General features: G+C 36.3%; 3 protein-coding genes across 8 annotated transcripts; 1 reads left to right on the forward strand and 2 right to left on the reverse strand.

Moving 5' to 3' along the window:
- Positions 1-395: 395 nt before the first annotated feature.
- Positions 396-3463, reverse strand: LOC135172777 (peptide methionine sulfoxide reductase). The gene is made up of 5 exons (XM_064139136.1): positions 3305-3463; positions 3030-3219; positions 2225-2345; positions 1828-1964; positions 396-1020 (listed from the first exon to the last, which is right to left on the reverse strand). The coding sequence occupies exons 2-5, from the start codon at positions 3185-3187 to the stop codon at positions 783-785; spliced, it is 654 nt and encodes a 217-aa protein (XP_063995206.1). The 5' UTR covers positions 3188-3219; positions 3305-3463; the 3' UTR covers positions 396-782.
- Positions 3464-4780: 1317 nt separating this feature from the next.
- On the reverse strand, positions 4781-15399 carry LOC135172760 (protein phosphatase 1 regulatory subunit 16A). Of its 6 annotated transcripts, none has more exons than XM_064139100.1 (8): positions 15267-15399; positions 10932-11498; positions 10550-10692; positions 10350-10475; positions 10190-10265; positions 9903-10120; positions 9596-9764; positions 4781-8313 (listed from the first exon to the last, which is right to left on the reverse strand). In XM_064139100.1, the coding sequence occupies exons 2-8, from the start codon at positions 11461-11463 to the stop codon at positions 8006-8008; spliced, it is 1572 nt and encodes a 523-aa protein (XP_063995170.1). In that variant the 5' UTR covers positions 11464-11498; positions 15267-15399; the 3' UTR covers positions 4781-8005. The 6 variants fall into 6 exon arrangements, with proteins under 6 accessions (XP_063995170.1, XP_063995169.1, XP_063995168.1 ...); XM_064139099.1 differs by lacking the exon at positions 15267-15399 and adding an exon at positions 12946-13308; XM_064139098.1 differs by lacking the exon at positions 15267-15399 and adding an exon at positions 11856-12842 and having other exon boundaries at positions 4781-8220.
- On the forward strand, positions 13947-15737 carry LOC135172792 (uncharacterized protein). Its single transcript, XM_064139157.1, has 3 exons — positions 13947-14195; positions 14356-14502; positions 15336-15737. The coding sequence occupies exons 1-3, from the start codon at positions 14085-14087 to the stop codon at positions 15480-15482; spliced, it is 405 nt and encodes a 134-aa protein (XP_063995227.1). The 5' UTR covers positions 13947-14084; the 3' UTR covers positions 15483-15737.
- Positions 15738-16614: the final 877 nt, after the last annotated feature.

Genomic DNA, 16614 nt, shown 5'->3' on the forward strand with positions numbered 1-16614 from the left:
ACGTAATGGAAAATTATTTTCTTTATAAATATTTGGAGTGGATTATCGTTTGCAAAAGATTTTCGTGGGAAATTTAATAATTATTTAAAAATCAATAATTTTACACTGGCGAACTTCACACTTTCAAATGAAATAAAATAAAAATGAAATGAACGCAATGTTCGTCTTCGTTAATCTCACGTCTTCCTAAGCATATCACCAACAATTGAAGTTTTACACAGTTTCAAATTCCCCTGTTAAACCCTAAATTGCCTTTGCAACAACTTTACACCCGTAATTACCCCGTCACGTGCGACATATAATTTACAGCCGCCTTTATCGCACGGCAAATTGGGTTTCTCTGACAAATACAGCAAACATTTCAATAAAGTAATGGAGGAAATTAAATGCTCTGGTATTTTCGTTGTAGAATTTATTCACAAAGTTGAGTAAAAATTCAGCTAATAATACACAGGCTTCATTAAATTCTAATTACTGTTATTCTGCGGAGATAATTCATGTAAAGACTAAGAACAATTTGCAATGTTAACGAAATGGTAAAAATAGTGACATGAACAAGTATTAATGAATGAGTAATTGTTGGAATCAGGAGGAGGAGGATGCGTCTGATAAATTTTCAATATTCTTATTTTCACAGCCTTTCTCAAACATTATAAATGTCCCCTGAAATATTTTGAGTAATGAAACGGGATTTGAGTGAATGATAATGAATATACATTTTAAATTCTGTCGATGATTCCATCAGTTGCGTCCATGGTTTTATCTTCTGTATTTTTTGAAAGCTAGCAGTAAAGGCCAGCCCCTTGGGTCTCAATGACGCACTTCTTCAAATACTGATACTGTTTCTCATTGAGGCCCTTGCACAAAGGGTCACTCTCAAATTGCTCTAGTGTCGCTGCGCCAGCTACGTAACCGTTCAGTTTAGCAGCTAGGGGTGATGTGATGATTAGCTCATCCGAGGTGAGATCAAGGGACTCGAGGAGCCAGGGGTGGGATCTCAACCGATATTTTTGATGGTAACTGGAATTTAAATTTGAAAGAAAAAATTAAAATTTGGTGACAACTGGAATTTAAATATGAACGAAATGATCAACATCGATTTCCAAGAGGATGAGGCCTCTGATTTCTTTGCCGTAATTGCCATACCCCATCTAATATAATATCATGTTATGTAACATGGTAAAATATATGGTAATTGACGGATGAAAGAATACAACAGGAAGTTCATTTGGAATATTCTGCAGTTGTTAATAAACTCAAAAAATCCAAGACCTCCTCCGAAGCCTGTAAACTCGAAATTTTCTAACAGCTCCATCATAAATCAAACCTTCGTCAACGAAACTGACAACTCCATAGAATAGCTTAGTTGATGCCTGAGGCGCCTGATAAGAGACGCCAGACAGAATGTCAATGTCTCGATAACTAGGCACTCACACTTCATATCAATGGACGGCGACCATAATCTCCTTGAGTAATTGAACTAACGGGTTTTCAAATCATTTCCGCAGTTATCGAATAAATCCTGTGATACTCAGCCTTCAATTTTCTCAAGGCAATTCCGATGGGACTTATATCTTGATGGTCCCGATATTCTATTTCAATCTTTTTCTCAAACAAAAAGCTTCTTTCAACCCTTATATAAATAATATGAGATTATTACAAGATAAATTACTGTGAATTATTCTATTGAAAAAAATCCCGAACAATAGGAATATGACATTAGCGGTCCAATTAATAAAATTGTCTCCAATTGAAAAATCTCAAATAATGAAAGTTAAATTATCCATTTAACCGCCTTCCACCTTTGAGTAGTTGAAAAAAACTCACTCTTCAGCTGGATAAAACTTTTCAAAAGCCTTGATTGCAGTGGTCAAATGTTCTCCACGCTCTCGTTGCTCATGAATACGCGACTTCTCGGCAATGGCCTTCTCCTCCTCATCGTGATAAAGAATCAACGACGCATACTGAAAGCATATAAATACGGAATATTTACCACTACGCATTAACCGTTGGGTTAGTTCCAAAAGTGTCTAATTTTTCTCTACTCGAACTTCACAGACGAATTAATCACAATTTCACCACAAGAGTCGAGACACGTCGTGCGAGTCATTATTTATAGATCGATTACATAATGAAGCCGCTGCTAACGACTCTCCTCGATGTATACGTGAACAGGAAATAATTAGCATAATAGTGACATGTGGAATGTCGAGTTATGAATTACCTGGGCCTTGATCTTCGTTGTCAGACCATATTCGTGGTTGTTCCAAAACAGGCTGAGTAACTGATTTAAGGAGATCACCGATGGGTTGTACTCGATGTCGATGACCTCAGTGTGATCGCCTCTGTTACAGAGATTATTTTTTTGTTAAATTTTATTCTACAACAGTAGAGATTTCTTTTCGATTAAACCCTGTCTCCACTATCTGCCGAACGTTATCTAGATTGCAATTTCTTGTCGATTTTATCTTGAAATTTCAACTTTATGCCCGTCACGCAGAGATCCCCGAAATTAAGGACTTTGAATTGAAAAAATTATTAGAATCATTTCGAAAGCGCGAGTTGAATTCATATCGAGGCATGAGTTCCATGGAGAAGGTATGAATAATGTATAATTACCGTGATAAATGAGGACCTGGGTTCTCATCTCGAGGTGAAATCCCAAAACAAAGGCGAATATAAAAATTTATTTACATGAAAATAGTTTTACCTAAAACGCAATACTCATACGGATGAGAATGAACTCCTGCTTCTAATTAATCAACTTGATAGACAAGACAAGTTTTTTTTAATGAACTCTCAGTCCAATGACTCGAAAAAAATATTAGTCTCGACGAATAACATTCTTTATTCGCCTTAAATCAACAAACACAAGACTTCCTTAATTCACTTGTAAGAAATTTATTGCCAGGAAAACACACAAAAAAAATATTTTCCTACACAACAACACTAAACCCCGGAAATATTCCTTCCCAGCATATCAAAAAAATATTCAAAAAATCGAGCAAATGTTGGGAGTCATTACTTACATATTTTTATAAGTCGGTGATGGTTTGCTGCCTCCGGCATATCCAACGCACGTTCTGATAACACCAGGTGTTGCCCCGAACAATGCATCACCTGCCCAGAAACAGCCCATGCCAAATGTCGCGCGTTTCACTTTTTGCTCTTCCACTTGTCCCGGCATCTTATTTCTCCCAAGAAAATTCGACGAAAAATCTGCAGCAAGTAAATTACCTCTCATTCAACTAATAAATCAATAAATAAATATTCACAGAGCTCTACGAGGCTTCATGATACTCACAAATAAATAAATTCCCACCGAAGGCTTTCGATCGTCGGCTGAAGCCACTGAATAGAACCTTTGGGATCTCCGTGATGATCGATACTGACTGTCAAACTCCTGAGCCCCAGTTTTTATGTCACACTGAGGCTCTCCCCTTCTTCTTCCGTATGTAACTCCGGAGTGAGACCAATCACTCGTCTTCATCATCCTCTTCGCGATCCAACTTCGCGGCATAATTCTCCCAAAGGTTTTTCTCGGTAACACCACAATTCCCCTGAGACCACGAATTACGAACAGGTTCGCCCTCCCCCTGTCTTATTTCGCAAAAGATAAAAAGAACAAAATTTCCCCTCGAAAACGGAATTAACAGCCCCACGAACTTGACTCCTCATCTTTAAAAATCCACAGACATACAAAAATAAATAATTGTATAAATAGAATATCACGATTGCAAATAAAAATATGCACTCGAGGAAAAAACGATGCAACTTTATGACCGTGACTTTTATCGTTTCTACATCGTTATCTTATCGGTTTTATAACCGGGAGTTGTCTCATGTTTGAAAACAATTGTTTTGCTTTTATTGTTGCCTTCATATATTGATCTCCATAAAGTGAACATCGAAGATATTATTGATAGTTCCAGTCAGTGAATCGAACTGTCAATAATGACTAGATAACAGTATTTCCATTGTATCAAATATTTATATCCATCAACACGTGTTCGAGATCTCATAATATTCAAACTCACTCGAATCTTGCATCAGAAAACCGTAATTACGAGGGGTTCACGGGATCACCGAAACAATTGAGAAGACTTTCTGATGTAATCCAAGACACCCGATAACTCAGCATCGCCGCATCATCGACCGCCCGCCTTATCGTCGTTTACTCAAAGAGTCACACCCAGATTAAAGTGATCTACATACTAGCTTCGAATCATTCAATGTCTATCGTTGACCCATTGTTTCCACGCTTTCGAAAAACGTGAAAAATCACGTTGCGATAAGGTTAAAGAATGGGCTTTCAAATGCGTTCCATGACGAGCCTAAATTCCAAAAGAATTTGATAAATTACGATATCTAATCAGTAAAAATATCTGAAAGGTATTGCGTTTATTCCTAAAGACGATAGCGAACGACCACGTGCTACACTGTTTCTATTAATTTATTTCGATCGCTGGGATTTGCCCGACGATTCACGATGGTACATTTATGAATGACTATCGGTCAATTTGATGACAAGATTGAGTTATTAACTGCGATAACGAGGATGTGATTTATTTGATCGATTGGATTAACCGTTTTGTTGAGGCGTCTACCAACTTTCCGTGTGTGACATGAATATATCTAGGTCAATGGCATGAATCTTGCTCTACCATGTGTAGGAATCATTTTATTAGATGAAAATAATTGCAGATCTGTATAATTAATTGGATCAGTTGAATATGAATATTTGGAATTTTCGTACGGAATGAAAAAAAATTAAATAATATTTCTGATATGTAATATATTAGTATGCATATATATAGTACATAAATATAATATTTAATAAATCGTAAGTACAAGAAAGAACATTTTTATTTTTTTGTAAAAAAACTCAAACTATTTCGATTCGCATGAACAGACTTCTCCGGTTATTTGATTTATTTTATGTATCGGAATGTTGCCGTTGACTTATTTAGAGCTATAAATAAACATTTGGAATGCTAATCTCAGTCGATAAAAGCCTTTTTTCATTCTGTTGATTTTACTAATTGATTACTGACGTATAATGATATCTGTTGAAGAATGAAATTGAATTTCGTGCGGTGTATGCTGTGAGTGATAATTTTAGAGGGCCTCCCCCTGGAAAATTACCACTGACGTATCCCATTGGCAATCCTGACACTCGGTAAGTTGAACATTTTATAATGCATTTCACGGATGGGAAAAACTTCCCTGCCATTGAAAAACGTTTTTCATTTTTCCTCTGCTATGTCATCTATTTTCTAAATAGTATTCTGAACCTCTTCATTGTAACATGACAACTACTTTGATTACTGTTTTGACATTCGTACATCGTATGGACTAAACGAATGGCTTTTAATCATTAATTATTGTTTGAGTAATCACATTTATAAGGAATGAACATTGAAATGACGAGCAGAAATGAGAAAGAGACATGTTGGATCAATACTCATGGAGTAATTCATAATTTGGCTAATCCACAACTTGTATAAAGTATTTCTCCATCTACCGAAAAATGATTTATGGAAGAGTTTGAAGTTGAAGTTGACGAAAATCGCTTAAATTGCATATTCAACTAAGTTTTTAAGGCGACAAAGGCCCGCGAGAGTTCGATGAACTTTAAAGTGAAAAAGACTTTGGCTTTTACATTTTTTTTATCCACATTATTTAATTCCAGTAGAGAAAGTCATGGACAAAATAATCCTCCAAGAGAATTGAATTTTTTTCCTTAAATATTGATCATTATTGATGAACACTTTAAATATAACATATATCTATAATTTGTATTTTATTTTCTCCCCCAATAGTTCACTGTCTGGACTATATCTACAAGAATTAAATGATGGATAATCTATTTACACAATATTCAACGAAAAACTCCTGAAATTCATGAACTTAATCTGCCATTGACTGGAGACTCGTAAAAACTCATAATTGAGTGGCGTTGATGCCTTGTAATCATTCATGTTTAATTTTTGACAGTGTCAGGATGTAATTAAGAAGAACCGAGCTATAAAAGACCCCAACGACTTCTCGGTTTTACAATCGTTGATCGTAAGATATTGACAATTATCTCTATAATACTATATAAGTTCAATAAAAATTATAAAAAATATGCTTTCGCGCATCTATAAATCACAACGCTTTTCCGGCTCACTGAGCCAACATATTTTCCTATAAATTGATCATAGAATTCTTTTATTTATTAAGTACTACTACGTATCAACGATTAAAGTAATCATGAATGAGCAATTTTTTTTGTTTCAATCTGGAATTTGCTCTCATCGAGAGAATACCTGTAGGCTTAGATGGATGTCAACAATTTTTTTCTTCAAGTAGCAAGCATCAAAATTAGAGATAGATTCTTGTGTAAAGGTGAGCTGCTTCATCTCATACTGATTAGTTAGAACTCAAGTGGAACGAGTTAAAAGTGTGATGCGAAATCCTCTTGGATTTCAAATGAATTTTCGTTGAAAATTTTCCTCGTTTTTGAAACGCCCCTTTAAATAAAAATGTTCAAAATATTTTTTCAACAAATTTATGATATTTTTTTCATATGCGGTTATACACTATTTAGAGATAACCATCCATTTTATCACAATCATGATTATTCATTATCCACAACCCAACGAGGAGCTCCGTCACCTTTACACAAGTCAATACTGTGTTTCAACATTAAAAATTCCACAGATTGATTAAAAAATTTACAGAATAAATTTTATCCTCAAAACATTAAATGACATGTTGCTAAATCCTCATAAAAACTAAAAAAATTCATTGGAATAGAATAACCTACTTATCATAAAAATAAATAAGAAGTAAAAAGTATATACATGCACGCTTTATTAAGAAACTAAAGTTTATTCTACTTGTGCCAAGTTGGATAAGACTACGGATTGATGCTTACTCCCACATGTACGAGAGAATTTCGTTAAAAAATCTAGCAAATTGACTCAAAAAAATATATTCAATGTATTTGGATTATTTTCAATTGACAATTAATATTGAAAAATGTGAGCCAATCAACTGCTTTCTTTTACTAAAGTCGGCCAAAAATTAAGAGAGATGAATTTAAATTTTTTTACGAAATGGTCTCGTACGAGTAACATTAAAAACTGCACCTTCATGCTACGATGCTAAGATGGACAAGTTGGAAAGAAATTTGCATATCAACTCAGCCAACGTATTAAGTTCGATAAAACTTATCTTTCTTCTAATCGAGAAGAAATAATACTTCAACAATTATAAATGGAAAATTGAACGGTTTATGAATCTAACTAACTTCCATTCAAGAATCACATTAATTAGTTTTCATTTTCGATTATTTCGTTGGACGTCAAAATATTCAAGCCCATATTCACTCTACTGAAGTATATAAAAGTCGATGAATTGACATTGAAATGAGAACGATATTAGATAGAGAATTCGGCACAGTGGTACAAATAATTTTAAATCTATTTGGTAAATTATTTTCTTTGATTATTTCTTTTTGTGAATGATGGGTTGGAGATGTTAGAGCGAAATTATTGCGAAAAGTTCTTGACAAATTGAGGTTTTGTCAGAGAAGTAGGCTCAAATGAGATTTTAGTTCCGGAAGGGCGTAAATATTTGTGGGGCATTGTTCAGAAAATTAGTCGTTTGTTTTTTAATTTTCATTTTTTCTTCATTTTTTCGTTTGTCTTTCCTAAATGACTCTCTCCAAAAGCAACTGTTAAAAACAGCTGAAAGAAATCGAGAGCTATATGTTCTATCCCTCCGATCGCTAAGAGGGTGAGGGTCAGTCGTCGACACCATAAACCCAGAATACCCCACAAATGTTTAATTTTCAAACCCTCAAAAACTTTCAGCTCTAAAATCTCCCCTCGAAATCTCCAACCGTAAAAAATTCAGCGCACCCCACCTCTCCCTCCATCCAAAGAAAACTTGCACGATGCTAGCCCCAGGAAACCCCCTCAACACTTATCCCCAACGAAAACAAAAACAATCAAACTCACATCAAAACGCAACATCTCTGCTCATTCTCATTATCCCCAATGATGTCACTGGTGTTCCCCGAGAAGCGATGAAAATCATCGACCGTTAATTCACTATCAGCTTTCGCTGATACAGGTACAGGAACCCCATTGCCATTGGCGTCAAGCGTTGGCGTTGTGTGTCGGCTCTGGGCGCGTTGTTTCTTCAGATCGGACAACGATTTGACGAAAACTACAGACACGTGTATGTTGATCTTGCCATTAGCATCACTCTCAGCTGTGTATATCGGCTGTTGGCTGCCGACAGGCGAGTCTGACCCTGTCACTGCCAAGGCAAACATATGAATCTACTGTTTCCAATTTTCATTGTATTTTTCATCCCTGATCCCTTGATTAGAAACCTCATCTGCCAATTGTCTTTTCACCAGAAAAGTTCATGCTGAATTTTTCATTCATTCTTGCATTGTTGACTCTTGCTAATTGATCAATTTTTTTTTCCATTCTAGATTGTGCCAGCCGAGATATACAGAACATTTGTTTATTCATAGTGATTAAATAACTATATCTAGTCCAATAAATTATTTGTAAAAAGGATGACTACAATTTTTAGGAAGATAAACGTAACATGTCATTTCTAAATAATTAAAATTACAAGTACGTGTGGAGAGGAATTGAAGAAAATATATCTATATACAGAGTTATGATAAAAATAGTGAATTCGCACGCACGAAAAAATAAAAAAAATTGTTTGAGAAATTATTGGAAAATTCGATTAGTTCTTCGTCGACTTTTTTCTATGGAATGTTCCATAGAACAAATTTTTTTTCGTGCGTGACGGCCATCACGTGATCATGCACAGCTATTTCATTTTTCAACTAAGGAGTGGAAATCTAATCATGCTAACGATAAAAAGCTAGAGTTGGTTACACAGATAAGCTCGAGTATTCATGAAGTGACAAATAAATATTTTCAATTGATTATAATTTCATTTGCAAGCACAATGAATTATTCAATTTTAAATAAATGAATTTAGTGATGTAAAAATTAGATTTTCCATGCCAAAAGAGCAATCTCAGTGATCAAAATACGCACTGAAGATATTCCAACATTACAATACTCTCCTTCACTATTTAAATTGCAAAATAGACAGTTAGTCTTCAGTGTTATTATAGAAACAAGAAAGTTACGTAAAAAACTAACCTCGTGAATAGTTTTTTTTTAATTGAGATAATTTTTTTTGTTCGAGTGATTGAAGAGGGGTAGGCGCACGCATTTTTGATGGTAACAGAACAGAAAGAAAAAAGAGAGCAGGTGAATGAGTGATGGGGTATTTCTCGAATAAAAAATAACATTGAGAATATTTACACAGATAACTTATTGCGATATCTATTCATATGAAAATATCCATCATTATGTCTCTTTATCAAATGAAATAATTCCATTAAACGTTGTTGATATCAATTATCATATTTGCGGTATAAAAATGTTTTGGTTCTTTTAATTCATTCTTGTAGAAAATAATAACAAACTGATCGCGAAAGCTACCTTTTACCAGATTATCCTACAAAACCACAACCAATGCAAACAAGAATAACTGCCAATGGTACCTGTGTCTTTGTCAACGTCTTCATTGACGAATGAATCATTGTCTTTTCCTTCTGGTCCCCGGCGGGCTGATGATGTCAGTGCTGCTGAATCTGGATCATCGGGTTTAGTCTCTTGGGAATTTGTGCTGTTGGAAGTTGGTCCATCAGTTGATGTTGGTCCTCCATAAGTCTGGAAGAAGATTGACCCGGGACTAGTTAATTCACGTTAAAGAAAGAACGAACTGATTTTTCTAATTAAAAATTTTCTGCAATCCGCTGCAAAAACAAAGTCATGTAACCTGTTAACACAATATTGAAAAACAATCACCTGCTGTGCTTGTATCCTGAGCCTCGCCTCCTCCTGTGCATCCTTCTTGGTTGTTAGCACTTTGTCTCTAATTGAAGTTCTCCTGACGCTCTGCGTCCTTGTGTTAATGCTCTGGGACCTTCGGATACGCCTGCTCTGGGCTTCTCGAAGTTTCTTACTCTCCTGTTCGGTCTTCAGCTCAACGATTCGTTCCCTAATCTCCGGATCCTCACATATGTCTGTAAAAAAAATACATATTTCTTGTACCCTTCATTTTTTTCATACATTCTTTTATCATAGTGCATCACCTGCTGGTGTCTCCTCATGTTTATTCTTAGCATTCAAATCTGCACCATTTTGTACTAGTAATTCCAGAACTTCCAACTGTAAAAATCAGTTCCATAAGTCAAGAGAAAAAAATCTTAATTGAATAATAATTTTAAAAAACTCGAAGAGAAAGTGACTCACGTGACCCCAGCAGGCGGCAGCATGTACCGGCTGCCATTTATCGTTGTCCTCCACGTCCGTAGAAACATGCTGATCCAAAAGGAACTCAACGACTCGTAGATAGCCATTGGCTGCTGCAATGTGGAGCTAAAATAAAGCATTTTCCTGATTACTCAGTCACTTCCTCAATCGATAAACAAGAGGGATAATTATAGACTTACGGGTGTTGCTCCCTGGTGATCTTTGTACTCTAAATCCCCACCGACAGATGCTAATTTCTGGAGATCCACGAGCATTTGCATCTCAGTCGCTGCTCGGGTCTCGTCGATTAGCTCTTGGGTCACTCCTCGACTAGCCATTTCCCCTAGTCACAGAAAAAGTAATTATTGGGTTAAAATTGGATTGGAATGCTGTCGTAGGAATTAAGTGACGGTGGCTTTTTTCGATTTGCCCTCCTTAAATCCTAGCCCGAGTTCCAGGAATTACTTAAATTAATTCTCTAGAATTTGAATGGCTGGCGCACCTGTATAAACATTTTCCCCAGTGATCCCTCATATTAAAATAATAAGACATCCATTTACAAAGATTAAATAAATAAATTACCTTCAATACAATCCAAAGTCTTCTCATCCTCACAAATATCATAAGGCATATTCCCATCAGCGTTGACAGCCAATAAATTGGCGCCGGCAGCAATCAAATACCTCACCAAATGCAAATGCCCACAAGTAGCAGCGGCATGAAGAGGTGTCCACTTCTCACTATCCTCAGCATTAACATTAGCCCCAAATTCAGTCAAAAGTTTCATCATCTCCTCATTATCATCAATACAGCACTGGTGCAGAGCAGTCAATCCATCTTCATTAGTTGAGTCCGGATTAACTCCCTTCTTCAGCAGTCGCCTGACCTCGTCTATGTCATTCCTAGCAGCTGCCTCCAGGAGCATTACCGAGTCGTCGAAATAGATGCTCCTCTTGTTGCTGGAGTGTCTCGTATGTTGTCTCAACCACTCTTTCTCCCTCTGTCTCCATACCTTCAACTGCTGAAGTCTGCGATGACGCGCCAGGTGGAGTCTCTCCTGTGTCGTCAGTCTCTCTACGTGCACCATCTCGGATACCAGATCAGCGTGCTCCATGACTATGTGCTTGTGACTCTTGCAGCTGTATTTGGCTGATAAACAAAGGGACAACAATGTTTATTGTACTAGACAAATTGATCAACAAATTCTCGTATTTGTCTTTCGTTTCTACTCTCCACACTGGGGGGCATTACCTCGTTCTGTCCATATCCAGAACCCCATTCTCTACCAAATTCGTTCCCAAAGTGAATGAAAACGCCAGGGAATAAAAATAAATGCTTATGCAACTCGACTTGATTCACAAAATCCCAATGACGTGGATTTTTTTATGTTTTAGAATTTAAATTGCTCTCTTGGAGAAGATCAGACAATATTTGCACATGTGTTTCCGGATCTGAGTGGAAATAAACGTTGATTCGGTATTTTTTTTTATACTGTGATTCAAGTACCTGACTGCAAACTCGCCTCGTTATCGAACTTAGTAAGACGTTTCGGACCCAAGTGCAATCTACTCTTCATTCTCCCGGTGCATTCGAGATAATTGTTTACGTTGGATAACCACGAGTTTATGAATAATAGGTATTGTTATGGATTTTTTTACAGTTTAATGTTCCAAGTGTTCTTGAGTTTGTCACAGTTTCCTGGTATTCACGGAGTACATGTCTTGGGGAGACTTGCCACATCAACAAGTCTGCTCGAGAGTATATTTGTTCTCTCTAAGCCTCTCCTGTCCGGACACATTTTATGGCACTGAGATAATTCATGAACAACATTGACTCAATCATGCTTTACTCGAGGCAGTGAGTTTTTTTTGCATTTTGGCAAAACCAAGAGCGTTTTTCCAATAAAAAGAGACTTTTATCAAATTTCCTCAAGGTTTTTTCGTGGAATTTTTTATGAGAATTCAATGAAGAATTTCTTTCATATGATTTCTCGACTAAAGTGATTAATAAAATAAATCATAATTGAAATATTGGAGTTAATCATTGCTACAACAATTAAATACTTCTAATTTTATTGACCCCTAAATTTCCAAATTTCCCCCTACATTTTTTCATAAAATAGAACAACGAAATAACTTCACAGAATTTCTCCACGCATTGAGCCGCACACATTAATTATTTATGGAGGTTAAATTACCATAAAAATTCAAGAAAATTTGTACCCAGGGAAATAGACTCTTCCAGTGTTGTGTAATCAATGAACTTATCATGAATTATCATCAATGCTTATCTCTCCATTGTATACCCTATTAAGTCGTGTAGAAAAAATTGTACAAACAGTTGAAGCTACTAGTTTCACTCATTTTACAATTTTCCATGTACAAAAAAAAAATATCAAAATTGTCAAAAGCCCAGAAAAACAAGCAAAAAACATTTATCTTCACTGATAAAAATTATTTCATGCGAACAATTCCTTTTCAGTAGAAAAAAAATTTTTTTTCATAATCAGGTGTCGCAGGTGAGGCTGATTGATGCCATGCGCTCAAGACCCGTGGATACAGGTGCACAATAATATAATACCAGAAAAACTACTCACGAAAAATTTCAAGAAATCACCAAATAAAGCCCATGTCCAGCACCGATTATTTGGCGTTCTGTCTGCATACGGATAATTCACCTCCTCTCACTCACTCCGGTTTACCTCTCTAGATCACGACCGTGTGGAATGTTATCGGCCGACAGCCGTACAAAACACAAAAAAAAACACGAAAACAAACGAAATTGCGTGGACTACCGTTTATTCAGCAGTATTGCGAGCCCCATTCTCCTGTTAGCCATTGATTAACCGTATTTTATTGGTGGGAGAGAAGAGAAATGAATTAATTCACCCCAGGCAGTAACCATTGAATAGCTTTTGGTAATGCCAACGCACACGGAGATAGGTTTTACCTGGCGGCGGCCATTTTTAAACTACCTGTAAGCATCACTAGCGCGCCACCCTTTCCCGGGCACCTTTTCGTTGATAATGTTACGTTTGTTTTTTTCGTTATTTCTGTGGGGTTACTTGGGTGAACAGCCAATATTTTTATCACTTACGTTTATTTCTCTTTTTACGACGAGGAGTGGGGGAAAATCAATGGACATTCACAATACGGAATAATTTGTCGGAGATGAGAGCGACTAATTAACATTTCCGTAAGCGATTATGTTTCGTTCAATTAATTGTAGATTTTTTTTTAATTGATACAATTCTTTCTGCACACTCAAGGTTTCCATTTTTTAAAATTTATTCTCTTATTTTTTTCTCGCAAATTTCGTGCCATTTAATTTTATTCCTCTAATTATCTAATTGTTGAGGAAGAGCAGGTTCAATTATTAAAATTTTTTGGTTACGAAAATTTTGAAAATATTTTTTTATTCATTCCTGAGTTCATTTTATTGTTACCCGGACTTTCCAGTTTCATACAGTGAAATCCAATCTTCCGTTATCATTTTTGTTTCTGATAATTTATGGTGTAGTGACCTCGCTAATTTCAAAATTGAATTTATGAATTTATGATGCGACAATCGGGGGGTTTCGGTGGATCAGTGCAACTGCGTCAAGGTGAATTCACATCTGTGTTACGTGTTGGAGGTTAGTTGATAGTCCCGGGAAGGAACCGGTGCATCTCGTTCAGTTTATTTCTTATTCCGGTGGAATAACAGGATTTTTATATCTCACAGTTTTAAGTGACAATGAAGGGCCTGGGGGGAAGTTCAGTTCACTTATCCGTCGTCGCTGGGATTTTCGCGACTACGGGAAGTTTGTTTGGAAAACTGGCTGGGAGTGTGGAGATGGAATCGATGGTGAGTGGCGGGAGAATCCATTAATTCAAATCCTGACTGTGTCAAAAAATTTTAGCAAAAAACTGGGCCACTAAATAATAATGAATTTCTAATTAAAAACCGGAAAATTTTCCGACAATGTTGCCACCTGTTACGTTGGATTTTCTCTTCGACTTTTTAGGGACTAGCACTTCTCAAGATTACTTTATTCGGAGTCATGATTCTCTTCAACACAGCTGGTTGCACCTTTTTTGTAAGGAGTCTTCAAGGCTGCGGATCATCCTTGCCTTCCACGGTGGTCAGCGCTGCTACTAACTATTTCTGCTCGGTTAGTGAATTACATGCTATTCATGCATTCCTCAGATAAGTATGCAAATCATAAAATGTTCCGCGATAAAATCTAAATAACAATTTGAAGGAAAACAAAGGGGAAATCGCTCTTCAATTGCATATCACATATTTATTTATGCTATGAACTAGCAATATACTTCCAAATGGCTATTTTGCTCATCATTATAACTAATTACTTACTTCTTACTATTTCATGGGCTAAGATTTTTTTAAATGACTCTTTTAGTTATCATGAAAACAAAAACAATGTGGATAAATTGAAAGATTTTAAAAGTTGATAAATTAATCCAATTTCAATATATAACCATACATGGGGTTCAGTACTGCCGACATTTATGGAGGGAAAGGCTTGAATGACGAATTACTAAAACATGTATCGAGTGTTTTGGAATCGAAACTTCTGTATTGATGTCTTCCATGCAGACATAAATGTATTTCGCGAAAAGAAAGAAATGATAACATTGTTTCTTCGTCTGCGATTAGACGATGCCACGTTACCCAGCAATAAAGAAAATTATAGAACGCAGGAACAAAATACTGTTATGTTGGAAAAAAATCCAGTGATCGTTATCACGCGCTACGGGTTTATTTTTATGCGCTGATACCGGGTGATGTAATTCCGCGAACTCACCCAGAGCGAGTGAAAGGCCCGAGCACATGCACACCAAGTACAGGCGTCAACACTCAATTCAACTTACAATACATTTTATTGCATAAAATAAATAGAGATAATGATAAAACCTGTTTGACTCAGGATACGTTGTAATTTTCTCTGACGTTTCAACTTTTTTCTATGGGATATTGTTCAAGGCACTGGTGGGCTTTCTCGTATTTGGTGAGACAACGTCGATGCTGTGGTGGTGTGGTACGTCCTTGGTACTTCTTGGATTAATTCTCATCTGCTACTCTTCACCTGATAAAGGGATTAAGAGTGATGATAAGGATAAAATAGAATAATTTTTATGGATTTTTTATGTCCTCGAAATCTATATAAGTTTTTTTATCTTGAGGAAAATTTTCGTGGAAGAATTCATTTTGAAAGAAGTGATGGTACTACATCCATTCATTGAACCTTGTCAATTATTAATGCTATTGATATATTTACTTTTACTCTGATGACCAAAAATGTTAAATAAAATTTGACAAGTAGCAGTGAGACGTAAGCTTCGAATTGATAGAATTCGAAATTAATAAAGGACTGAATTGCGTACATGTTATAGTTATTAATGAAATATGCTTTAATTGAATTCATGACATTAATTAGATTCATTTTAACCAAGTTCCGATCCAATCTACGTCCAAATATGTCAAGATTAACGTATGAAATTTCAAATTTATCTATTATTCAATGAGAAGAGCTAGAAGAGCACATGAAGCTCAAAACATCGAATGCTAAATGTCGGAGATTCTGGATAAATATTATCTAAATGCCCCATGACGATTAATTAACAATCAGTCGTTCTAGAAATCAATTTGAGCCCTTCAGTGGGCGAGTGTGAAGGGAGTTGTCGTCGTTCATTGGGCGAGGAGCACCTGAAAATGGGGTTAGGTTGGTATGAGCTGCTCTCTGATTGGCCCGACCGTCTACGTGACGTCACTAGCCAGTTCAAACCCATCGTAATCGTCGACAATTAACAATTAACTATTAGTAGATGAATACCATTCCAAAGGTCTCTGGATGAGAAATGAATTATTCAACTCTCAAACTTGAAATTAGAAAATTGAAAAAAAAATCCTGCAATGTCAATGTCATGAAAAATCATGTCTTTGAAAGAAGCAGAATTTTTCACTTCCAAATTTCAATTCTAACTCTCCAAGAGCCCACTATCATGTACCATCACGTTCCTAGAATTAAAAAAAAAAAATTTTCCCCCACGAGATCTCATTTCATTGAAGTCTGTATGCACACAGCCCAACGGTAAAATCAACCCGATCCACTCCACCCCAGTTGCATCGTAAGTGTACCCCAGTTGCAGTCGACCCAGTCCGCCAGATTCGCAAACTACCCCCTAAGAAGCGCGGTAGGGGTTGAGGGGAGTGATATCGAGCGGCGCCTGCGTAGGTGACACTCGCAACGAAACTAAACCTG

Source organism: Diachasmimorpha longicaudata, chromosome 2 (assembly GCF_034640455.1).
Source record: "Diachasmimorpha longicaudata isolate KC_UGA_2023 chromosome 2, iyDiaLong2, whole genome shotgun sequence".
NCBI lineage: Eukaryota > Metazoa > Arthropoda > Insecta > Hymenoptera > Braconidae > Diachasmimorpha > Diachasmimorpha longicaudata.